Source organism: Arvicanthis niloticus, chromosome 20 (assembly GCF_011762505.2).
Source record: "Arvicanthis niloticus isolate mArvNil1 chromosome 20, mArvNil1.pat.X, whole genome shotgun sequence".
Lineage (NCBI taxonomy): Eukaryota > Metazoa > Chordata > Mammalia > Rodentia > Muridae > Arvicanthis > Arvicanthis niloticus.
This window is the reverse complement of record NC_047677.1, coordinates 12,923,629-12,949,301: the sequence shown is the minus strand read 5'-3', so window position 1 is coordinate 12,949,301 and position 25,673 is coordinate 12,923,629. Positions and strand designations below refer to the sequence as shown.

The window sequence follows — 25,673 nt, the reverse complement described above, 5'->3', positions numbered from 1 at the left end:
CTTCACATTCTCACCTTTCCTCCTTCCCAGTGGAGTGCAGTTTCACACCCCGCTGTATGCCCAGAGCACAGAACGGGTGTACAGAAACACATGGCTGAATGAGCGCAGCCACAATGGGTGATGGGCTGTAAAATACACTCCTTGCCAGACGCCTAGAAGCGCTGGGCTGTTCTTTTCTGCAGCATTGCTGTTGTGCCCTCTCCCTGGTCTCGGGGTCTTGTCCACTCAGAACAGACTGAAAAGGAAAAACAAACATTCGCGGCAGTTTTACTGCAGAACTGCTGTTGTAAGATCTAGTCTTTAGAAACTGTTTTTGTCATACTGTAAAACCGAAGCAGGAAAGCTGCTGCCTCACTTTTTAAGAGACTCAAAGCAGGGTTTTCTTTATGATTCTCAGCGTTGTGTATCCTGTAAAATGCCCTCCTTTGTGGCTTTAGTCAAAGTGAGGTCCCACAGTCACCCCACACAAGGATGCAAAGGATACCGATGGCAAAGGCCTCCGTACTGACACATCCTGGTGTGTAAGTAATGAGGGGTTGTAGCGTGAGAGTCCCCTCTTCAACTGAGTGACTGGGAATGGGGGAGCAGCGAAGGCTGCAGGAGCAGAGAATTCTTTCACAGACTCTTCTTAAGCATTGTGCCTTTTATCTGACAGTGTTGGTCATGCTGAGCCAACACGGAAAGATGAAATTTACCAGGGACGGTAATCAAACATGTCTAGCAGTTTGATGGGGGTGGGAGAGGAGCCCAATAGGGGAGCTCTGGGAAGGGGGTATCCTAGGAAGTTGCTCCAAAAAGAGCAGCCTGCCCAGCAGGGAAGCAAGAATACAGCTAGCATCAGTGAACAGGACCTGTGTGGGATGCAAATGGTGGCGTCTACCTGCCAGGTCCTCAGAGAGCTACAGACATGAAAGCTGACATGGGCATGATGGGTACACTCAGTAGTGTGCAGCGAGGAAAAAAAAAAAAAAAGAAGTTATCAAAGGACACCAGTATTTAAGGTACCAGAAAGGAAGACGAACCAGGAAAGCATGTGTCGTTGGAAGCCAGAAAGAAGAGGTTCAGGGGGTATGGTCTGATGAAGCAGAGCAGTGACAGGGACATCAATCCCTCACCAGCCTTAGCCAAGAGCATCTGGCCACACGTGAAACCATTGAATGCTGGGAGCAGGTGAGGGAAGGAGCACTGTAGACAGAGTTGGTGAGGCCACTTGCTTCAGTAGCACCAGGCTTTGTGTGTTAAATGTCAGGAATGGTGTATGAAACACTCAGTGAGGGGGGTTGTACAGTGTGTGCTAGCTTTATAGGCGGCTTTTCCGCACACCCCTGAAATTCTATCTATCATCAGGACAGCATCCGATGTTCCGTTCAAGACTGCCACAAATAGGACTCCATTATTCATCTTTTGATTTTCGTTTCCTTGATTACCACTGCAGATAAAAAAAAGTCTGTGCATTTAAAAGTGTATTATTTCTGCGTTTAGAAACATTTCCGAGCAAGAGCAGTACACAAATCTTTTTGTCATGCTAGTCCTCGGGATAAGGATACAGTTTCACCAGTGAGATCTCCACGCACAAACACAAAGATACACTTCACACAGTCCCATTTAGATAGATTATCAATCAAAAGGATTTGTCAGTGGATCCTCCCAGCAGGAATTCTGAACTTGGTGATTTGTCACCCTCTTCCAGAGAGCGACCCTCTTTCCTTCCCACTGGTGAGCTGCCTCCTGGAAACTGCCCCTGAAGCTGCCTCTGCACCTCCAGACAGTCTGTTCTAATTGACCGCTTGCTCTGCAGCCTGCTGCTGCTGGTGTGCAGCCAGGTCCAGCCCCTAAGCCTACTCACGGTTCTCAGTGGGGGACTGCAGAGCAGGGTGGTACTCCCGGGCTCCTGAGGCTATTCCTTAACTTGAAGTGATTCGTCATAGACTCCTCTTTCTTCTGACTCACCTGGAAGCTCTATGTTGATGGTTTATGTCGTCCAAGAGATTCAGACCAGAAGATCATAGGAGCCGTAGGTGTGTCTGACACCAGATTCACCCCTTCAGATTCTGGCCATTTGTTTTCTGCAAGGAGAACTGCTTTGTGCATGATTGCCCCTCGGTGTCTCACACTGAGTATGAGGTATTTTATATTGAATGTACAGATAGAATAATGGCCATTGGACATTATGCTGGGGTCGTATCTCTAATACATTTGACAGAGCCATCCATTCAGGGCCACTCTTTATGTAGTTTTGTTTAAGCCCCCTGTGCTGCCATGAACGGCACAGAGCCTGCTCCTTTCTCCTCTGACTAGCATCTGCTCTCTTTAATAGCTCACCCTCTTAACTACGAGCCACAAGAATTAAAGCCACACAGTTCCCTTCTGGTTTGTAATTGACATTCTCATCAGAGCATATGGGTTATTCCTTTATTTTTCTAATAAAATAAATAAGTGTTCTGCTATAGTTTTGAGGTAACAAGGGTTTGAAATGAATTTCGGTATTCTTGCTGTGCTTTTATGATGCAGGTGCAGTCTCTTGCAATAAATTACCAGAGTTAAACAGTTTAAGATCCATAAAGCTCTCTGCCCTGGCATTGCTAAATTAGTAGGTTAACGGCTACACATAAGGAAAATGTCAGATGTTAAAAAAATTTTATTAGTAATAAGCTGGAAATTTGTTACCTTAAAAAGCTTGTATAATCCTTTACAGCCCTCAGCCAGAGCTAATTTTATTATTTCCAGCCTACAAAGCATTATATGGCCAGACTCTGGGCTACTGTATTTGTGTGGACTTTTAATGAAAGACCATTCAAAATACTTACATTGCTTAATTGAATACAGGGCCCACTTTTGATATGCTTCGCTGCATTTGTCTAGTATATGGTTTCTAAGCACAGACTCAGTGCCCCCTAAAAGCAGAGACAGAGAAGTAGACAACCATGGAAAAGGCTCAGAAGGAACACCACGTAGATCTCAGGAGCAGCCCCTGGATGATGGGCCAGGAGATTGGCTGATCCCTTATTTATAGTAGCTGAGAATGTAGAGTCAGGAGGTCAGGAACCCCACTTAGATCTCAGCCCCATTGTTTCCAGGATGTGTGGCTTTGGCCAGTTAACCTTCTTACTCATTTTCTTTTCTTTGCTTCTCTCTCATATTTCTTTCTTCCCTTGTTCTTTGAGATGGCCTCTCACTGTGTAGCTCAGGCTGGTCTTCACCCAGTGTTCCTCTCTGAGCCGGGATTCCAGGCATTAGATCACACCTGGGAGGCTGGTTACCTCCATGTGCCGGAGTGGCCCCATGGGCAGTGGGCAGATCCAAACTGTAGGCCTCCTATGGGTTGAAAGGAGAGTATCTTCAAGTCCTTAAACTAACACTTGGCACACTGTAACCGCTGCCAGGGTCTTAGACACACCTCATAAGCCAGTGTGCATTTAAACAAAAGCTGACAGGCAGATTAGTGTTGGCTTTTATTTTGTGCTGTGTATGGGTTGGCGGGTGACAGAGAACAACTTGCTGGAGTTGTCTAGATGACGTTAGCTTGTGTCAAGTTGACATAAACTATCCAGCACAACTTGGGTCCCAGGGATTGAACTCAGGTCCATCAGGCTTGGCAGCAGGCACTCTACCTGCTGAGCCATCTTAGCAGCCCCTAGTGTTTGCTTTTAAACATCAGGAACTGGGTTTGATTAGCTTGCATGGGAATCTACTGTAACTAGGTCCTGTCTCCGGGATCCGCCGGAGTGAATGGTCATTACACCATTTGAAGGTTCTTTCTCTGGTTTACTAGAAATATTCAAGCGAAGAATACACCTGCCTGACCTGACCTGTATCGTTGCAGTGCCTGTAGCTGAATTTGAGGGGAAAGGGGTTAATATAATGAGCTGCCAAATGTGGATAGGTGTTTGTTCAGTTGAAATTCCTTTGTGAAGGGCTGTGGCATTGGATTCGAGGCTTTGAAGGTATGGAATAGCCTCTCTAGACAGGGCATTGGTGCTAGGAAGGAGCCAACATGGCAAAGGCAGAGTCTTGGCTTTGGAGGGGATAGAGGGAGGCTTAGGGGGCTGGAGAGATGGCTCAGGGGTTAAGAGCACCTGCTCTTAACCTCGCCCAGAGGTCCCAAGTTTGATTCCTGGCACCCACAGCGGTAGCTCACAACTGCCTATAACTTTTTAGTAGGCAGGAGATTCAGCTCCCTCTCCTGCCCATCACATGCACACTAAAATTTAAAAACAAAATTTAAAAGGGGGAGCCTCAGAGGAAAATCCAGGAATAGGTGCCCAGAGTCTAAAGGTAGGAGTCCCCGTTAGAAGGCTATGCCACCATGCCAGGGACCAGGAATGGTTTGAGCCCCAGGAACAAGCTGCCTTGGGTGTTTTGGGACTAGAACGTTTATTCAGTGCACAATTCTCCTATTACTCACTTAGCAGACACTGATTGATGGCAAGAGGTGCCAGCCTCATAATCCTGGATGATAGGTGAGGTCTTCTCGTCTTATGGGAGCAGAGGGCATACATCCACGCTGGGGGCAGGTTTTTGGATGTGATCTTTTGCCAGAACAGCCATGTTGCCAGAATAAAACCCCACTGCAGTGGCAGGATGCAGGGCAGTCTCTGCCTTTTCCTCACAGAAACTGCCTCCTCTCTCCTTCTCCTCCCTGTTCCCCTCAGGCTCCCCTGAACATTGGGTGTATCCTATCTCTGACTAATTCTGTCAATCTTTTTCTGATTTGTCACTTTGTCTGCCCCTCAATTAGACATCATTGTTTAGGATTAAAGGTGTGTGGCATGTCCACACACTTAGAAGGACTTTGGATGTGATCCCTTGCCAGAGCAGTCGTGTTGGTGGATTAAAATTTCCCTATAATTTTGGCCACCACAGAACCTACATACACATGTGCATACACAGACACACATAAATAGAAATAATTGAATATTTTTTAATCTTTCAACCTGAGTCGGGGGTGGATGTTCAGTTACTAAGAAAGTTGAAATGGCTTTCTCCATGGGTTTCTCTCCAGTAGTTTTGTTTTATCTCTGAAACGAATTGTGTCTGTCTTAAAAATACTTTTGAAGCTTTTACTAGAAGGGCATAGCAATCTCTGGTGGGATTTTCCTTGTTTAATAATTTGTTCCTCAACACGGTGGCACTGGTCGTCTAGAGCGGGATAGGCTTTCTGAGATTCACTGTAAAATAGTGATCACTATCTCTGTTGACACGTGTGGCTTTTAAAGTGCTTCAGTGACTCTACATTTTAAGGGTATGGTGACCTCAGAGCACGCAAGAGCAAGCATCTCCAACACAGGGATGTTCGTCCCGTAGCTGCCCCAGAGGCTGTCAGTCACTGTGCTGAAAAGGAGAGAAATGGTTTCGTCCAATCCACACCTGTCCAGACATTTGCAATATTTTGCATAATTGTATCAGGTAAAGACATTTCCAGACATGAGCAGGTTGGAAGGGCTTTGTAATGGAGTAGAGAAATCTGTGGACAGGGAAATGAGAGGTTGACACTAAGCAGTGATGCTTGGCAGCCGTCTGTTTTCATGGACTTGATCTTGTTGCTTGTCAGATGAGCGGATGAAGAACCGGGCTGACCTAGTACACCTGAAGCACCTTAAAGTCCCAAGATTTGGAGTTACCATGGCTGAGAAGAATCTGGGACAGCCTCTATTTACCCAACCTTTTGAGTGTGAACATGCCTTCTCATCTTCTACCAGAGTTCCTGCGGGCTCACAGGCTTAACTCTCTCCAGTTTACGTGTGGAATACCAGTTAGTCTGCCGTGCATGTCCAAGATGAACAGTTTAAGTTTTTCAAAAGATTTGAAGAATGATTAAGTACAGAAAACTTGATAGTGCGTGTTGAGCCTAGTTTAGAGTCAAATTCCTTGACCTCCGTGTCCTCTCCTACCCTTTGAGGCTTTGCTCACAGAGTTTGGAGCCAGTATACTGCCTCCTCTGGGGATGGCTGATCTTCATGTCTGTCATTGGTCCCGGCTACTTCCACCAGCTAAGCTCATTTGATTTCTATGTTAGCTTATGTGGAGGTGACAGTCACACAGGTCCTCTAATGGCCTGGATGGCTGGGGTCTGGTCTTCCACTGAGAATGCACTAGGAAATGCCACCTCTCCTCAGGACAGTCATGATGGACGCCTCCATACAAGCTCCTTCTGCAGGCTTCAGACTTCAGCATTAGCCACTGCTCAAAGGACAGGTGGTCTCTTCCAGGGGACATCATCGTTGTGAACAGCTATGGTTTCATCCCTGACTAACAACATCTACTGTTTCTCTGTCTTGTCTTGGCACTGTGAACCAGGCCAGGCAGCTGAACAGCTTAACTACTATCTAAGGCCTGAGTACTATGAGTACTATACTAGGTACCTAAGTACTAGGGTCTGGGTGAGCTAAGTACTCAGTCCTAGATCTGGTTGGTCACAGGAGACAGATGTAGCTGCTCATTGAGAATGGTACTTCATATAGCACCTTGATAAAACAAGAGCATTAGGACAAGTGAGGACTCCTTTGGCTGGCTGTCTTGCTCAGTGTCAGAACTCTGGGCCTTTCTTAAGAGAAGGCTCTCACCTTTGTGTCTGCTTTTAACAGTAACAAAGGGCAGAGCCATTTCCTCCAGCCTCTCAGGATCTCAAAACACTTAAACATTGGGGGGGGAGGGGGGGGAAGAAGTTTCTTAATTCACTGTTTAACTCTGGATTACCATGGCATTGTTTCTCTGTTCCCAGTATCTTTGATGAAGGCTCATGTCTAAAATAGTCTTTCTTGAGATCTAACAATTGACATCTTTCACCGTAGACTCTTGGGTGGATGGAGTTTATAATCTATTAAAGTAAGAGGTGTGGCCGTCACAGGCTCTGTGGGTCTGCTGGATGGCTTGTGTGCTGTGCCCTGGCAGAGAGATAGAAACCGTGTCATCGGCTACGTGATAAGCCATGAGTCTAGGATGACAAGACTTTTCCTGCCTCTCAAGGGGGCACCTGCTGGATCCATATAAGCACTTTGTTTTCCTGTCCATTAAGGCTTCAAAAAAAATCCTTAGCATCCCATTACAGGGCAATGCCCACAGTGGACACCCAAAAAGAATAGATGCAGATAAAGAGGAGAGATGTTTTGAAGTGACCCTGGTTTGTATGTAGTGGCATGCTTCCAGGCTTATGGCAAAGCGGGCAAGGGTGTAGCCATGGCTCGAAGTTGTATAGAAGAGCGAGAGGAAAGACCAAAGCCCTCACTGATGACTCTTGAAAAGGGAGAGTCAGAACAGAAGAACAGAGGGGGTGGGAGGCGGGGGGAGGGGAGAGATAAGCTGTGAGTATAGGTCACACTTACATCCAGTCAGTCTGAGGGAAGCGAAGATGGAAAGTCAGCTTGAAGAGCAAGCACAGCCATACAGAAGGCTTTGTGTTGTTTTAGGGGATGGGAGACACTTTAAGTCTGTTTACATTTGCAGGAAAGGGAAAGAATTCCAAAGGAAAGTGGTGATTGGCAGGGGGCAGTAGTGGAGGAGGAGGTAAGGGATGGAGCTTAGTGATCTTTCTTGCTATGGGGCAGCAGAGGCCAAGTGGGTTTGGAGAAGGTCTTTTGAGAACTTCTGAAAAGTGGGTGGGATACAGAAGGAAAGGGGGATGCCAGTATAGGGCCGTATGAATGGAAGAAAATAGAAAATCGGAAGCAGCTACTCTAGAACCCACTTGGATGGTGGTGGGAAGAGGTGGGAGTAAGGAGAGATTTAGGAAGAACACATGGAAAGAAATGCAAGGTATTCACACGGAACTGGGAAGACCTTCGTACGTAATTTCAGAGCCTAGAAGAGCTAATTTGTGATGCAGTAACTAGCATTTCCTGGGTCCAGCTACTTGGACAAAGAGAAACCAACAGGGTTAAAGGGGTTCAGGAACTAGTGATAGTCACAGGGTTTACCAGGAGTCCTAAACTGGGCAAGACCAAAAAAAAAAAAAAAAAAAAAAAAAAAAAAGGCAAGGAAAGCTGGCAGTTAAAGATGGGCAGAGGACTAAATGTCCTTAGACATGATAAAAGTCACTAAAGTGATTATCCCAGAAATGTACCAAATCTGCAGGTCTAGGGGCTCCATGCCCCTTAAAACAGGTCTAGATGCTTAGACTCAACCAAAGAGAATCATAAAACCACGGGTACAGACTGAATGCAGAGCATTTTGGTGGGTTTGTGAAAGAAGGAGTCTGTTGGCTTCTCCTGACCTAGCAAAGTGGCCTCAAAAGGAAGTGATGGGAAATGCCTAGACTATGCTGTTTTTTTTTTTTTTTTTGTTTGTTTGTTTATTTGTATTCTTGTTTTCATTGTGGGTGTTTTACTTGCATGTATGTCTCTACCATGTGTATACCCGGTGCCCTCAGAGGCCAGAAGAGGCTATCTTCTGGAAATGGAGTTACAGATCATTGTAAGCTACCATGTGGGTGCTCGGAATTGAACCGAGGTTCTCTGGAAGAGCACCGAGCCGTCTCTCCAGCCCTGACTACTTTTACTGACAATTTCCAAAATGCTCACAGGGTCAGCTATCAGTAGAAAAGGAGCAATGTGCATATTTTAGGATTGAAATTGCCCTTTTACAAAGTGTTTTCTGGTCGTTTGACTTTTATACTGTTTAAAATACCATTAGTGTAACATCAGACCCACACCATCTTAAGTCCTGGTTAAGAGTCTTCACTGGAAGACATACTGGGCTTTGGACTCTTTACAACACTCTAGAAGTATGCTTTAGGGTGAGATGGATGGTGGTGTTGGAGCTGCAGTGTCACACAGCAAGGAGCAAGGAGGCGGGTCTGAAGAGGGGACATCTGTCCACCTGCCTGGGTGACAGCCGAGAGCTTGGGGAGGAGACGGGCTGGGGACAGTGCCGGAGTTGTGTGTAGCTGAGGGAACCCCAGGCTTTGCACAGGTGTTTGCAATATGATGCGAGCCAGCTTTCCTCTGCCCTGTGGATATGGATCCTCCCGGGTGTTTCCTCTCTGTGTTAACTGTTCCCTGCCACACATCAGGGTCTGCTAGTGCCTTCCAGGGTGGATTACACAAAACTGTCCCAAGCCATGTGAAGTCTGCAGTGTCCTCCATGGATTCTAAGCCAACTGACTTATCCTCCACAGTAGTAGCTCTTTCCAATGTCAGACAGCAAAGCATTTCTTAAAACCCAGATGAGTCCGTTGCACTGCCCTGTTTGCTTTCCGATGCTGTGCTAAAGGCATCCTGTGCAGCAGCCCAGCACAGGAGCTAAAGCAGAACCACGGAGGAATGCTGCTTGCTTACCTACCGGCTTGCTCCTTGTGGCTTGCCGAGCCTTTGTCATACCATCCATGCAGTGGCCCCTCCTACACAGTCATTAATCTTGAGAAAATGCACCTCAGACTTGCCTACGGACAATCTGATGGAGGCATTTTAAGTTGAGATTCCTCTTCCCAGGTAACCCTAACTTGTGTCAAGTTGTAAAAGAAATCCAACAGTCACTCCCACAACACCTGTCCCTGAAGTCCATCCATTCTGCCTACTCTCCCTTCCCTGCTCCCTCTGCTTGCTTCCAAGGACTTTGGGGCAGCTTTCTGGTGCAGAGCCCTACCCTTAAAAGCCTCTGGTGCAGTGTAACTCTGAAATAAAAGAGCAGAGGATCTCAGTGCCCTCCTGTGTGACCAGGGTCATCAGGATGCTTCAAGCCCAGCTGAGCCACACCTCTTCCCAATGCCACTTGCAGGAAAAATACCATGTTTGCTCAAAGAAGAAGCTATTTACAGCGCTCTGCTTATCTGCTGTTGATAGCTTATCACATAGTCTGTGACTTATCTCTGCAGCAGTGTTCCCTTCCTTCTCCTTTTCTTTCAATCCTCTATCCCAAAAGTAATGGATATGGAAATGTTGACTGAACTTGCCCTAGATGTCCCTCGATTTAGAACAGGTTTCTGAGCCTTAATTACCAACACTGAGAGAATGGCTTTGTTTAGCCAAGAATAATAGGATTCCGTGATGCCCCTGGGCAGCTCTGAGCTAATGCTTTTTGTTCTCACTAAAATTTGTTTGATAGTAAAAGGCAGAAGAATGAAGACATATTGAGTGTCTTGACCTTTAGAGAGGAAGTTGGACGTGAAATTTGTCTTTAAGACAAGATGTCCCCTTAGATTAAATTGATTGGCAGCGTCTGGCTTTCCAGCATGACACAGTGAGCATCAGAGCACCGAATGCCTGTTCTCCTCTGTGGCTTCATAATGGGTACTTTGGGTGATTAAAAACCGAGGGTAAAGAAGATGAATAACCTATCTGAGAGCATGTAGCTAATGATGGGCTGAGAATTCAGGCTATCGCCCGCTTCCTACATCCATGTTCTCTGCTCTTACCCATCTCTAAATGAAAAACTGCCTCATGGGCTGGAGAGATGGCTCAGCGGTTAAGAGCACTGACTGTTCTTCCAGAGGTCCTGAGTTCAATTCCCAGCAACCACATGGTGGCTCACAACCATCTGTAACGGGATCCATACCCTTTTCTGGTGTGTCTGAAGAAAGCAATGGTGTACTCATATACATTAAATAAATAAATAAATAAATAAATAAATAAATAAATGTTTAAAAAAAAGAAAAGAAAAGAAAACCTGCCTCACTACTGCCCAGCCCTACGGCAGTACTAGATTTTCACCATGTGCGCGTGTTGAACAGAGAATCCAGCAACTTTTTGTTTTCACCTCTAAAACCATGCACATTTTCCACATCACACCGTGTGTAACTATGGACTCTAAGCCCCATTTCCTTTGTCGTAGGTTTTCTATCCTAGCAAGGATGGCACAAAGATTCCAATGTTTATTGTGCATAAAAAAGGCATAAAGCTGGATGGCTCACACCCTGCTTTCTTGTATGGCTACGGGGGGTTCAACATCTCCATCACACCCAACTACAGGTAAGCACGGGACACTTGACATCGATGTCAAATTCTATACACGGTGGGGATCTGCTAAGTCTCGTGTTTCTTGCTCGGGGGTATTTCATAGAGGGGCAGGACTTCAGATAACTACTTTAATCTTTATTTAGAAACTGCAGAACCTTTACAAGCCAATTTTAGTATCATTATTTGATGCCCTCAGTAGAATAGATTGTTGACATAGCTGTGGAGTCAGTCTACAGCTACGTGGTTTTTAAAGATTACCCTCCCTCACAGTCTTGAGAAGACTCACAGCCGGGCGGTGGCGGCGCATGCCTTTAATCCCAGCACTTGGGAGGCAGAGGCAGGTGGATTTTTGAGTTCGAGGCCAGCCTGGTCTACAGAATGAGTTCCAGGACAGCCAGGGCTACACGGAGAAACCCTGTCTCGAAAAACAAACAAAAAAAACAAAAACAAACAAACAAAAAGAAAAGACTCGCCTGTCCTGTCTCTATTGGCAGCATGTCACCATCCTCTGCATCTCTTTGAAGAAATACTTTTATAGCTAATGATTATATTTTCTCAGCAGAGGCCTAAAAAACATTGTATTAATATTTAGTCATAAATACATTTCCTGAACACTCTAATGCTTCATGTGTTTTAAACTGTTCTGTGATTACTTTCTAGGTAACAAATGCTTACTTATATCTACAAGCGTGCATTGTCATTATTTGTATAAATAGCTTCTGTCAGTTTTCTTGCAATCTCAATATCCCATTCCTAGTATGAAGTGCAATTTGCTTTTGAGTGTTTTTAATAACAGGATTTTGAACTTGAAGCCCCAGCATTAAGCATGTTTCTGAGTAGCACTCATTTGAAATCTGGTCCACAGATTCACCCTGGATCTTTTCTATTTGTGAAGAGATTTGTGGACTGGTCGTGACTGGGACAAACTAATTCATATTAATCCATCTGCTGTTTTAAGCGTAACTAACTACAAGAAAGCTGTTGCCTTGTTTTAGACATAGAATAACTGTAACTGCTCATTACTTTAGATTTAATGAAGTTGAAAGATGGCTTGTGCCCTCAGCATCCTTTAGTTGAGACTGGACAATCCTGAGGAGTTGAATGTTCACTTTGGTTAACAGAATAAGGGAGCTCTTGTATAAAATCCTGACAGAGCAGTATTTCATGATGAGGGAGGGTTCCAGTCAAATGTCATCGTGGTGGCACTACCCAGGGCACAGGCTGAAGTGAGGCTGGAAGGAAGCGCTCTCCCTGCTTGAACCCTTCTCTGGCCTGCTGTCTCCTTAGCTCAGCCATACCTGTGATTCCATCACATCCAGTGATACGCGGGTGCAGGGGTGGTGGCACACGCTCCAGCCAGTGTGGAACGAGATGTGCACACTGTTCCCTGTTCCCTTCATCCTAGTAGGAGTGAGGCCACATCGATCCCTGAGTGGATCTACCGTGTCTAAAGCTAGCGGTCTATCCATTTGTATAGTAACTTCCTTTTAGACCTGTAGACCAGGAATCAAGAGAGGGTCCTCAGACCGTTTGATCTCAGTAGTGGACATCATACTTTCAAGAGATAGTTTCATCAGAGATGCATGGATATATGTAAAGACCAAATCATTAAGTCATCTTGGCTAGTTGGACATGCTTAGTCTGATGGTGTCTACCTCCTTCTGACTATCTTTAATGTCCTCAGTGATCCCCACCCTCACCTCTGAGAAAAAGAAGAACATCAGAAATAGTGTTGCAGGCAAAATAACTTTAACAATAGAAAGATGTCACTACACACACTTAGGTCAGAGGAAAAAGAAAAGATCCAGGGTTTCCAAAAGGCTTAATTTTTTTTTTTCTGGACAGTAATCTTTGATTTCTAGAACATACTTTCCAGCCTTGAAGCTTGTTCCTCTCTAATTCTTTGTGGGTCACCCATCCTTTCAAATCACATATCATGTCATGAGTTTCCTTAGAAGTGGAAATAGGCCCTTGGTCAAGAAGGAGCTTTTTCTTTTCCAAGTTGATCAGTGCAGACAGAGTTACCTATTGACAGGTCCACTCTCAGAGTGACTGGGAGCCCAGCTCCAGTCCTACCTGGCCTACATCAGTCTGTTTGCCGTGATAGTCATTGCAAAGGTAGACCAGTGTGAACTGGGGCCTTTGGTTATTCCTGTGTCTGCATTATGAAGCGTGAATGCACAGTGACTTGTTTACCAGTGTAGGAAAGTGAGATGCACTGTTTTTTGTAGGTACATGAGCTCGGCAGGCAAACTGTAATCAGAGGTTACATGTCTTTCACTTCTGTCAAATAATAATAAAAATACCGGGCTTCTATTTGGATGCAGTTCGGCCTGGAGTGTTCTTAGGCTACATTGTTGCATTGAGATGGAGGGAAGAGTCTTGGTGCTTGCTGGGCAATCCCTGGAAGATTAAACTGTCAATCTCTTTTTCTCAGCGTGTCCAGGCTCATTTTTGTGAGACATATGGGCGGTGTCCTCGCGGTGGCCAACATCAGAGGTGGTGGTGAATATGGAGAGACGTGGCATAAAGGTGAGCTGTTTTCTCTGCAGAACCAAGAGTCTGGCCTGATTGACGTAAGGGTCGCGCTGATCTTCCTGTTCCAACGAGCTGGGGCGGAGAGAGGCGAGAGCTTTTTGGCAGAATAAGAGGAGCCCTTTCAGACACATTGCATGCACAGCGCCCCTACCGCAAACAACTCTTTCCGTGTTGTTTTCCTTTGTAGCCTGGAATCATGAAGCTCAACTGTTATAGATGTTCCTCACAAAATCCTTATGGAACTTTTGTTTCTTCAGCAACACCTGAGTATCTGTAGAGGTAGTCTTTAGGGACTACCTGTTTCTAGTTCTCCTCCTGATGGCCTTGCTTACCACTTTGGCATTATCTGGGTGTCTCAAAAGCAGGCCAGTCTCTGCTAAGAGAAACGAATGGCCCCATAGCTATCCTGTTCCCAGTGTGGACCTGGCTCCCAGCATTCGGAGATAGCATGCCTGCCTAGCATTGTGCTGAGAAGGCTAAGTAAGTAGCTTTTAGACACAGATTCTGTACTACAGCCTTTTCTTGTTCCTCTGTGTCTGTTTGGGGGCCCTTGAGGCATTCTTTCTGTATGGAGCCTCCCACACCCTGGTCCAGGCTTCCATGCCACCAGAAGTGTTCTTCCATTGTGTGGTCCGTTGCCTCATGGTGCAGAACATAGACCTCTCCCCCTCCAGCCTTACACTTCCCAAACCCTGCCGTCTGCATTCATTTGCCACGTGACCGAGTGGTCAGCAGTGTTAGGGGTTGTCGTCGCACCAGTCAACAGGCGTCTTGTCTCACTGCGGGAGCATCCAAGACAGTTCTCCGCTCTCCAAGGCCCACAGCTCTGCTTTCCTATATCAATTCAGCAACAAGAGTGAGCCTATAAAAAGATCCCTAAGTGCCTAGAGAGGCCAAGGCCTGACCCCGGGTCCAGCACACACTCACGGGCTACCTGACATCACCCAAACTGCAGGAGTGTCACAGCAGGACTCAGTGCCCCTAGAATAGCCAGTTGTCACCATATTTGAAACAGTGTAGAAGTGACGGTAATTTTTGACCAGATAGTAGATGGGTCTCAGTTACCCTAAATACAACGCTATGTACAAAAAGATGATTGAAAAGGGGGAAGATATATATATATATATGATTTCATTTCAACCCAAATTCATAGTCTAAGAAGAGCCTGTTTGACGCGTCTAATTTTTTATATTCATAGACACATTATCCTGACCACAGACTGTGCTCCTGGGGCCAGCTCCTGAACCAGATTCACCCCCTAGGAAATGGACCCCATGGTCTCTCAGGGACATTGCCCTTGATCCTGGTCTACTTTCTACACTCATTCATTAATTACACCAACCACTATCCAAAGCCTTAGGAACAGCAGCCTGGAGCCTAAGACTAAATTAGTTTTGGGGTTTTTTTTTTTGGTTTTTTGTTATTGTTGTTTACACTGGTTCAAAGCACTAGTGAAAGGAGCAGAAGGAAGGTTTCTTCTCCAGTTTTAGCCTGGTGTTCAGAGCACTGGTGGGTCCAATCCTCATTTTCTTCATATGCTTAAAATGTAATGCACTTTTAAAAATAGGCATATGCACCAAGGGCTATTGTTCCTGGAAACTAAGTAATCCTCGCTGTTCTAATTCACCAGTAATTGCTTATTAAAATCTTAATGGCATTTGTTTTCATGTAAAAAAAAAATTCTTTCAGTAGCACTGCTTCATCTTTAATTGAATTTCTGCACAAGTGGTTAATCTTGAATATCTAATTAGATCTGGGTCTGCTTTGTTCGTTCACAGGCATCTGTCCTCTGAGGCCTTCCCTTTCGGTATTCCGAGACCCTGTAACTCTTTCTCACTCAGTGACTCCACTGGCACATACACAGGCAGGGGCTGCACACAGGCGGTGGGTGGTGGTGCTCACATGATCCCTCGGGAGACATCTGACAGTCAGAAATTCCCGCTCGGCCCTGTTGCAGCCCCGTTAACAGCCAGTCTTAGGATCTCTGTTAAATTAGTGGCCGAGCATAGCTGGACCATCTCTCTCTGAAACACTGCATAGAGGAAGGGTGAGTTCTTCATGGCAGGAAGCGTGAGCAGCCCGTGCCACTTAACTTCCGGTGCTGTGTGCTCTGTGGAACTCGGAGGGCTGAGGACCACAGGAGTCCTTGGTCCATTTCTTATTTAGCTTCTCAAAGTAGAGATTCTTTTGATGTCACAATTCTCTCACATGGTCTTTTTTTTCTTTCTGGGGGCTTCTAACTAACCTAAGTTGTACAGTTTGTTGATAAAATACAGATTGACCATATGGGTTCCCAGTTGTGCTACTGAGATTTCCATAGTCTGTAACAGTGCGATTGAGGCCCTGCCATCAGTGTGACTGAAGCAACCGTCGTTGCCATTGGTCAGCACTGGAAACCTAACGCACTCCTCATTTGCAATCCATGGACTTGCTACTTGATTTTTTTTTACGGGTGTTGTCTTTAATATCGTCTTTCACTTTGTAGGTGGTATCTTGGCCAACAAGCAAAACTGCTTTGATGACTTCCAGTGTGCCGCTGAGTACCTCATCAAGGAAGGTTACACATCTCCCAAGAGACTCACCATCAACGGAGGCTCCAACGGCGGACTGTTAGTGGGTGAGACCTGCATCTTATTCAGGCAATCGCTAGCCAAGCCTCTCGGGGTTTTCCAACAGCTCCCTTTAACTTTACAGGCTCACAGATGGAGGTAGTCGTAAAAAAAAAGTAAAACTCACTCACATTTGCACTTCCGAAACAAAAAACCAGGATGTCCGGACCTGCATCATACTGAGTAAGGTCAGCCTGCTCTGACCACTGTACTCTCTCCAAGCTAAAGTCACAGCTTGGCAGCATTCAGCCACCACGGGGCTGAAGCTGACTGCCCCCTGATTGTACCACTCAGACCTAGTGAGATTCGTGCCTCATAGAACATTGTTCAGAAGTGTGCTGCTTGATGGTAAATGCTGTGACATAGAGAGGGCCACACAAAGGGAGCCCATACCTTAGGAATAATGCAGAAGCAAGAAGAGTAGTTGGTATGAGTAGCTGACATGTGCAGAGCAACCTGTGATGGGTGGATGTTATTGTCTGCATTCTAATGAACACTGCGTTCACACAAGCAGGAAGTAGTAATGCTGGGGTTGAGCCTGCCACGCCTTCTGTCTTCGGTGGTTAGTGAAACTTTACTCTTTGTCCTCTCGGAAGCACTCGAATAGGTCTTGAATGTGCACAGCTGGCCTGGGTTTTGTTGGCTGAGTCCAGGGTGTGCGGGTCTATTCCTTGGTGCAAGTGTAAACAATGGTTTTCAGTCCACCATTCTTGGGAGTTCAGGGATGACCATTCATCTTTGAAACATGTCGGATGGTTTTTGTGCTTAACCTTCTCCCCAGGAGAACACAGAGCCAAATGCTTTGTAGGCTGTTAATAGTAAAGTGCCTGCCTGACACACGAGGACCTGGGTATAATCCCAAGCCATGTTAAATAAGTAAGTTAAGTAAATAAATAGCTCACAAATATAAAAATATAGTCATCCAAAATAATTTTTTAAATTTGGAGAGGGTGGGTGAGGGATGGGTGACTCAGTTGTTACAGCACCTCCTAGTCTTCTGGGCCAAGTTGGATTCTTAGGCTCCAGGTTAGGTAGCTCACAAATTGTATTAGACATTAAGAAATGCTAGGATCAGCAAAACAGATGTCTATACCTTCACAGAGCCTATCTCTGGTCAGATGATCAACCAAGGCCCTCAGACTAACATGGGCTCCTCAGGTGAGAGTGATGGGGGAGGCTCATGTCCTCATAGGACTAGGCAGGTGTCCAAGGCTAGACCAGAAGGATAGACTTTGAATGTACTCTGGGAGACAAGAAGCCTTCAGGAGTCTTGTGCAGATGGACAGAAGGCCAGGCCCAAGAACCTGAGTAGCTGGGAGACCCCACTGGCTCAAACCAAGGTATGGCCCCAGAAGTAGTAAGTACTCAGATTCTGATGTATTCTGAACTACAAATAAGAGGTTCGGCAGAACCAGGGCTGAGTTTAAGGCTTGGAAGGAAAGGACATTGTTGTAATTGACTGGTCTGCCCAGTAACTCTGCTGTGTTTATAAGCCATGTCCTTTGAGAAACCCAGACAGAGCTGCATCAGATGCTGGCACACTCGTTCTAGGCAATGCACATTCCCAACCCTCCCATGCCTGACTGAGAGAGTCTGGTTCTCAGGGAATGGCTCAGACTACTGTGCTATTTATTAATGTGATGAAATCAGAATAGAGTGTGAACTACAGCTTTTTTGCCAGAGACAGGAGTCCAGATCTTTTGACTGACTCTTTTTTGATGCAACTCTGATGTACTTCCGATCTGTCTCCTTGACTGCTGTTTCCTTCAGGCTCTGTGCCCCACGTCGGATCACCTGACCTGCCTTAGTGGCACCGATTGTCCTGCTTTCTTGTAACGGCTCATTCGCTTCTCTTTCCAAGTTTACTTTGTTTTATTTACTGGGAAATATTACTTGGCAAGTACTCAGAAGATTGTCCCTTAAAGCAACAACAAAACTTGTGAAGACAGGATAGGCTGTACCAGCATCCTGAAGATACAGAGTCCTGGATTCATCCAGGTGTTTAATGATAAAAACAAAAACAAACAAAAAACAACGTTGCCTTTTTTCATTTCAGCTGCCTGTGCAAATCAGCGTCCAGACCTCTTCGGCTGTGTTATTGCCCAGGTTGGAGTGATGGACATGTTGAAGTTCCACAAATTTACTATTGGTCACGCCTGGACCACTGATTACGGGTGCTCCGACAGTAAAGAACACTTTGAATGGCTTCTCAGGTATGTTTTCCTTAATATCTGTATATACGCTATTCAGAATCTGATCTCTTAATAGTGACCATAGTTGACAAAGTCACAGATACAGTGATACCCTCCTGTGTTCCTTGGGATTTGTTTGTTTTCAGTGCTGGGACTTGAAGTCAGGACCTTACAAGTGCTAGGCAAGTGCCACTGAGTCACAGTCAAACCCCCAGGTATACTTTTCCCCCCGAAGATGGCCACCTAACATTCATGTTAAACACTAATCTAGGTCATGCTGTGAAGGGACTTTCCAGGCAGCTGAAGGTCAACGAGAACCTGAGACCCATCTGACTCAGCCATCCAACCATGTGACATTGAATTCTGCCAACAGCTGGATTCTGGGAGTCATTCTTTCCCAGAGTTCCCCAGTAGAAACTCTGACAACTCACCTTGACTTGGCCTTGAGAGACTTGGAGCAGAGAAGCGAGATGAGGCAGTCCAGCCAGACTCCTGATTACTCAAGGACAGGAGTCTTGTTCTCTGCTACTGTGTGTTATTAATACAAAACTTGATCAATAGAGAAGATTAAAGATTCTTAAACAAGAACATAGGTAGCCAAACCATTTTCATGCTCAGTATAACCACATATATCAGAAGTTAAGGTGTTAGTTTGTACACTGCCTTCTTTCATAACCCTCAACAGCTTTGGTGATAGCAGTGGGTAAATGAGATATTTTCCTTCTCTTCCTTCACATCCCACGTGTAACGTTCGTAGACTGTGTATCAGCTGTATTGCCCATTACAGTCTTCTTGGAGAACCATACACTTTGATTCAAAACAACTTTTAATCTGCCCTGTTTTTTTTAAATAGCTAACTTCCCTTGTTAGAACCTCGTGTAAAGTGGCTTAATTAAGTGCTGTGAAACAACTAAATTTTCGTCTCAAAGGGAAAGAAGCTAACTCCGAGTCTTGTGGTTACTCGCTGATGTTCACTGGTATAACTGTGTCCAAAGAAACCATAATTCTCATTATCTGGAGATACACGTCTAGGGGATGCAGACATTTGAAACCTAATGAACTTTGTATGTCAAAGACATCAAAATGCCCCCCAACATCTGATGCTTCCTAAATGAATTTGAAAGGGGGAAAACGTTCCAGAAGAATCCATAGCATTCCTGCTTCAGATGTCAGTGCTCTGATGTTGCTTGTTCAAGAGCGGGCCTCCCTTTTATCTGTTCACCTGCTGCTACTGAGCTCAGCCCTGCACATGAGCTAGAGAAGGCCACACAGGGCTTCCTGGGCGTGTCACGTCCTGTAGTACGCCTTTCACAGAGAACTAACCGTTGTCCAGGGGTTGGTCAGACAGCTTCACTGCTGCCCGGCACCCTGCAGTGAGAAAGCAAGCCTCAAGCTCCCTGTACTTTAGTGATAAATGGAGCAGGATTCATATTGTTTCCACACTTTGATTCAGAAAAGCCTCTACTGAAACAAACTGTTACATTCATTAAGTGTAAAACTTAGAAACGGAGACGTTATTAATCATGGGCAGAATGTGAAGAACAGATACCTAGATGTTCCTCTCATTAAACTGTTGCCTGCCAGTCACTCTTTGTTTCAGTTCTTTACTTCTTAAAACCCTTCTTATGCAACTTACCTGTTAAATTTGCCATCTGCTTCAGATGAGTCTCCTGCTGCTTTCTCTCTATTTGCCTGATGGCCAGGGGCTGGACTCTTCCTCTGCAGATTAGCCACCAGGCCCAGAGGGTAGGCAAGTCCTTCCTGCAGCCCCTGCATTTAGCCTGGGATGCAAGCTCCAGAGTTGTTCAAGGACAGAGAAGCACCAGTGCAAGGCAGGTTCTAAATCCTTCAACAGGTAAACAGGTAAACAGATAGGACGAAACGTTAAACTCCAAACAATTGGGTTATTTCAGTGGCCCGTGACTTCCTTTCTTTTACAGACTTCCAAGGTTAGAGCTAAGTTAGACTCAGCTCCTCAGTGTCCTGTAGCTCTCCACAGTCGTGGCAGCGCAGGCTTCTGTGGCTCTTGGGTGCTGTTAACTCCAGTCCTCCGTAGTGAAGTTGGGTCCTGTGTGGCGCTGGCCTTCTTGACTGATCTCTGCAGGAGCTCTGCTCTTGGTACCCACCCTCATGGAAGTCCCTTTGCTCCACAGGTACTCCCCACTGCACAACGTGAAGCTTCCAGATGCAGATGACATCCAGTACCCATCCATGCTTCTCCTCACGGCCGACCACGACGACCGCGTGGTCCCGCTGCACTCGCTCAAGTTCATTGCCACCCTTCAGTACATCGTGGGCCGCAGCGGGAAGCAGAGCAACCCCCTGCTCATCCACGTGGACACCAAGGCTGGCCACGGCGCCGGGAAACCCACCGCCAAAGTGATAGAAGAGGTCTCCGATATGTTTGCGTTCATAGCACGGTGCCTGAACATCGAGTGGATCCAGTAAAAGGGATTTCCAGCTCCTCCCGCCTGACACAGAACACCTCAAGGGCTTTCTCACCATCCTGACTGAGAAACCACTGGGCAGAACGGTGCCCCACGTGAGCACTGTGCCTCCGCTCACAGACAGCAAACGCTGAGCAGACCTGCCACAGGATTTTATCTTTTCTAGGCTTCTCCTTTCTAGCAAGCCCTTGATGTTTTGTTGGTTTGTTTGGTTTTTTTTTTTCCCACTCTCTCCAGGCACATATATTAAAAGGGGGGAGGGGCATGTTTATAGGAAACTAAATGGCACTGACCGTGTTGTGAGTATTAGACCCCTGAATTCGTAAGGGATCTAAGTAAGAGTCATAGTTGGACATACACCTATATAATAGCTCAATGAAGTTACTTCTCTAACCATAGCATATAACCTTGAGTAAATGGGAGACCTCAAGGGAGACTCCACTGCAATTCTAATAAATGCTATTTAAGAATGGGAGGCTTTAGCTTTGGTTCCTTTGAGAGGCAGCCCTCAAAATGCAGATGACTATCAGAATAAAGAATATAGCCTTTATGCAGCAGGTTAGTTTCCAACAGTTAGAATCTTGGTACCACAGAAAAGAGGCTGAGTCTACCTACCTCGTCTCGCTCAATGGATGCAGTTGTGGGAGAAGCCTTGCCATCACCACTGTTGCCCACCCAGGTAAAGATATGATTGGGCTCTTCCGGTTTGGACGTCTCTTACTGCAAGTGTCTGGACTGGGATTGGAGAGATGGGTTTGGGGCTGAGGGAGCTTGCTCTGCAAGCCCGAGGACTGCTGAGCTTGAATGATAGCACATGTATAAAATGCTGGGCACAGGCTACATGTGCTTGTAACTCCCTGTAGTGGGGGCAGCAATAGGCCGATCCCGAGCACTCAGTGGTCAACCAGGTTAGCCAAAAATGGTGAGCTTCTGGTTCATTGAGAGTCAGTGTCTCGAGGCAATAAGGTGGGTGGGGACAGAGAAAGACATCAGACAGCCTCAGGTCTCCATGCACACGTGCACACATGTGCTTGCACCATGCACAGAAACCACATACAGACACAAAAACTATGGAGTGGGAAATTTAAGACTATTCACCTGTTTGCCCGTGTATTAGTAGCTTGGATACAGAGTATTTGTGGAAATGAGTCAAGCACAAGTCAATTGTCCAAATCGAGAGAGGCATTCGCCCAATCTCCCTGTGTAACCTGGAACCTGCAGCATTTCTCAAGCTGTGTCCCTCCCGGGTTACTTTCCAGCAATGCTGTGTGGAAGTCAGGTTTCCATTTGCTCTACCCCAGCCCAGTAGTTTTTGAGGGAACAATATAAATCCCTAAAACCTAGGCTTTAGAAATAATGTTCTGGGTGTGTTGTTAAAACACAATATACTGTTCGTTTACTTATCAGCTTGGGAATGCTGATACCTAGTTTATAAGAAAAAGATGTGTTACTTTATCAGAGGTGATTAAAAGGAGTACCTTCACTGTACACAGTTACAACACGAATCATCCCAGCGACTGCGTCCAAATCACATACATACGCCTTTTATGCAACGTTGCTCTTTGAACTTTTATCATAGTGTGATCGGAGACTAAACACAGCATTCTCTTTCATGCCTGCTAAGACACGCCAAACACAGCCCAAAAAATGGGACAAGGTTTGTGTTTCCCATTCCGGAATCATGCTGTCGGCCGACCATTTGTTTGTGTGGACACTATGCATAGTGCAGCTGGCACTGATCATCAGACTCTAACATGCCACCAGCCTGCAGGTCACACTGAGGTGGAAAGCAGTGACGTGCATCACAGCATGGCTGAGAACAAGGAGTGTGTTTGTGCAGGGAGGCGGAAGGCAGCCTCTGCCGAGCAGACCCCACCCAGGGCATCTCCAGCGCATGCAGAATCTGACCGCCTTCCCCCTGAGGTCTCCTAGACAGAGAAGGCGGGAGTGTAAGGCACAGGGCCTGCTGCAGCATGAGAAGCCATGCTGAGGAAGAAAGCAGTACAAGTACCTAGCACCCGTCACTTCCCTCTTCCAACCTCAGTTTCCTGTCTCTATTCAGAAGGGCACTGCATCCACAGGCTGGACATTGCCGCCTTTACTTTTTAAGCTTTAGACATGGGAAGTAATCGAGGGTAAAAGCACATGCCACCAAGCCAGAGTTCAGCCCTTAGGACACACATGTCAGAAGGGGAGAACTGACCCCTGCAAGTTGTCCCCTGGCTTCTAACATGCATAGACAGGAAGTAATGATAAATGTTAGAGCTGTTTTAATTAGGAACTCCGTAAGACCAGAGGCCAGGCCTTTCCAAAGTCCTCTCCCCATTCATCACCACTTTCTTTCCCTCTCTGCCCTTCACCTGTCTCAGTGCCGGTGACATTTGCTGCTGTGTGTTGGGGTGGGGCATAGGGGTGCCTGCTACACATATGACCTAGCTACCAGGGCCTCAGAGCATCTTACATGTGTGGCATTGAATGTGTTCGTCCATGGGCTCTTGTGAAACCCTGCAGTTAATCGCTAGGCAGCTACGTGGAAACAGCAGTATTAGTTTGAAAAGGAAACCTGACAGCCGAGCTCTCCGCAGTTTGGTGAGGGTTTTTAGCAACCATGGGTAACTTTCTGGGGAAGACGGCACAGCCAATACTCAGAACAGGGTGAAGATGCCCGGGGGTTGGTTAATGGTGGGCTACATAGAAAGCTGGTTGGGGAGAGGCTTGGAAAGAGGCCAGGAAAAGATTGTCAGGAACATGGAGCAGAGCCATATTCTAGGTCCTCTGGGTACCGAAAGCCCTTCTCTCATCAAACAGATCCTCCCAGGGAGGATAGTGTCTCTGGTGTCTTCCCTGTCCGGTGCTGCACTAACCACCCTGTGTTTGAATGTCCGTCCTCACTCAGCCCTGTGAAGCATGGGCTACGCCCTTATTCATTTATTTAGCAAAGGCCCAGTGTTCCCAGTTAGGGAATACACAGAACTACAACCCTAGCAATTGGACCTTAGGGACAGTTACACTCTGAATGACTTATTTCCCCCTAAAAACTTAAGTATTAAAATCTCAGCTCTCAAAGTGGTAGCACTAGGTGGGGGCTCTGGGGTGATTACGTTAGGAATGGAGTCGGGGCCTTTCTGAAGTCAGCCTTATCCCTTTCACCCTGTGTGGGCAAAACTGCAACCAGGAAGTTAGCCTTCTCCAGAGCTGTCATTTCTGAGTGTGAGCCACCCAGTGTTGGTGTTGGTACTCACCCTCCTGGTAAGTCGGTGCACACAAAATACAGTTTGAGGAATTAAGAGCATTGGAGAGACAAAGCAGGACAGATGTACAGTTGATGAGAAGAAGTGCTGTTTCAATGAATATCAAGAGGCCACATTTCAGCAAAGCCCTGGGGAGAACAGCATTGGTGTGAGCACAGAGTTGGAGGCAGAAAACAACTTAGAGCAGATCATCCTAACACCATGAAGGGAGCTCAGGGCTAAGAGCAGCAGAAACCCACAAATAAATGGCATACTGCATCATAGAACCTGCCTCAGTGACATGCTATGGAAAAAAGCCAGGCTCAAACAACCATGGCAAGTATATTCGTTCCACTTACATGAAACGTCGGTTCAGTGGGTGTATGGGATTGGGGTGGGGTAGGGATAGAGGTTAACTGCTTAGAAAGGTTTTTACTTGGGTCATGAAACTTCCAACACTGGGTTAAAGTGCTGATTGATCCACCCAGACATCATTGAATCATATGTTCCATGAGAGTGATTTTCATGCTGTAGAAATTGTGCTTCGATAAAGATGTCACACTTCGGCGGTGAAGGAGAAAAGCAGCAATGAGTCTGGATGATGTCATCCAGGAATAGCCTGGTGTGCTGTGATGTCAAGCAAAGAGGCAGGTGACAGGGAGCAGCTGAGATAAAAGCTTGCGTATCGCTCGTGTGCTAAGAGTGCAGGGATATTTTAAGCAGGAGTCCTTACATCAGTGTTCACATCCTGGGCCAAAGCTGTCAGGCTTCCTCCACTGAGATTGCTCCTTAGACCAAGTTAGCCGTTGGTCCCCTCACTGGTTTTAATGCTTAGCCAAGTTCCTGTAAACTGCCGGACAGAAGCAGTCAAAAGCCCCAGGGCAGGGCAGGCCCAGTTCTGACAGGCTCCCTTGAGGCTGGGTAAATGTTCAGGCTCTTATTTTATCTATGGAGCAAGTAGAGCTGGGTAGCCATTTATAGAGGCTCTCAATATCAAATAATCCTTGGAATTGTAAACAAATAAGCACCTTAGGAAATTTTCACGAGTTGGCAAGGAGACTAAAACTTTCTTCTGGTTCATAAGTACTAAAGGCTTTAGTAGATGGCAAGAAGAACTCCCCCTTGTCACTATAACAAGGTAAACTAGGGCCAGTTTATCTGAAAACAAGGTCACCATCAAGCATAGATAACCAGCCAGATAAATTCCAGGCAAAGACAAGAAGTCAGTTCTACACCTGGGCATGCGGATAGGAAGTGGCTTAGCATTAGCTGGCTTTGTCCACAGAGCCTTGCAAACTCCTTCCCCAGGAGTGCGGGATGCAGAACACATGGCTCCCCAAGGCCAGCTCGCCACGGCTCTTTCTCAGCAGTGGGAAATTCTATGATCCAGCCAAGGCAAGCTGAGACCTAATGGCTTCAGCATCTGGTAACCACTGAGCTTTGCAGTTGTTTCTTGCTATTATTCCTTTTGATAAGGAATCACCACACTTGGTTAAAGCTGACTTAAGGTTGTCTTGGTAAAGGAGTGAATGGAATTTGGGGACAGGTCTTGGTAAAGTGTGGATTCCAGGGCAGACTCTTAAGAAACTGATACAAGAAAGCTGACCTACTGCTTACTCCTGATCTTGGTGTCTCAGCCTAGGAGCACAAGGTCAAGAGCCCCAGGATGCAGCCTGAACCAGCCCTAAGTAGTATGGAAGTAGACCCAGATTCCCAATATCCTGGGCACACTACACACACAGTGTACACTTGCGCTGGACCACAGAAG

The 25,673-nt window shown here is 46.2% G+C and overlaps 1 protein-coding gene across 1 annotated transcript in view; it reads left to right on the top strand.

The window, feature by feature from the left end:
* The window catches only part of Prep (prolyl endopeptidase), an 86,404-nt gene extending 65,259 nt beyond the window's left edge, over positions 1-21,145 (top strand). Inside the window, exons 11-15 of the mRNA XM_034524419.2 lie at positions 10,765-10,901; positions 13,327-13,421; positions 15,913-16,044; positions 18,093-18,249; positions 20,382-21,145. Coding sequence (XP_034380310.1) covers positions 10,765-10,901; positions 13,327-13,421; positions 15,913-16,044; positions 18,093-18,249; positions 20,382-20,676 — 816 coding nt within the window. The 3' untranslated portion in view covers positions 20,677-21,145. The remainder of the gene's footprint in view (positions 1-10,764; positions 10,902-13,326; positions 13,422-15,912; positions 16,045-18,092; positions 18,250-20,381) is intronic.
* Positions 21,146-25,673: the final 4,528 nt, after the last annotated feature.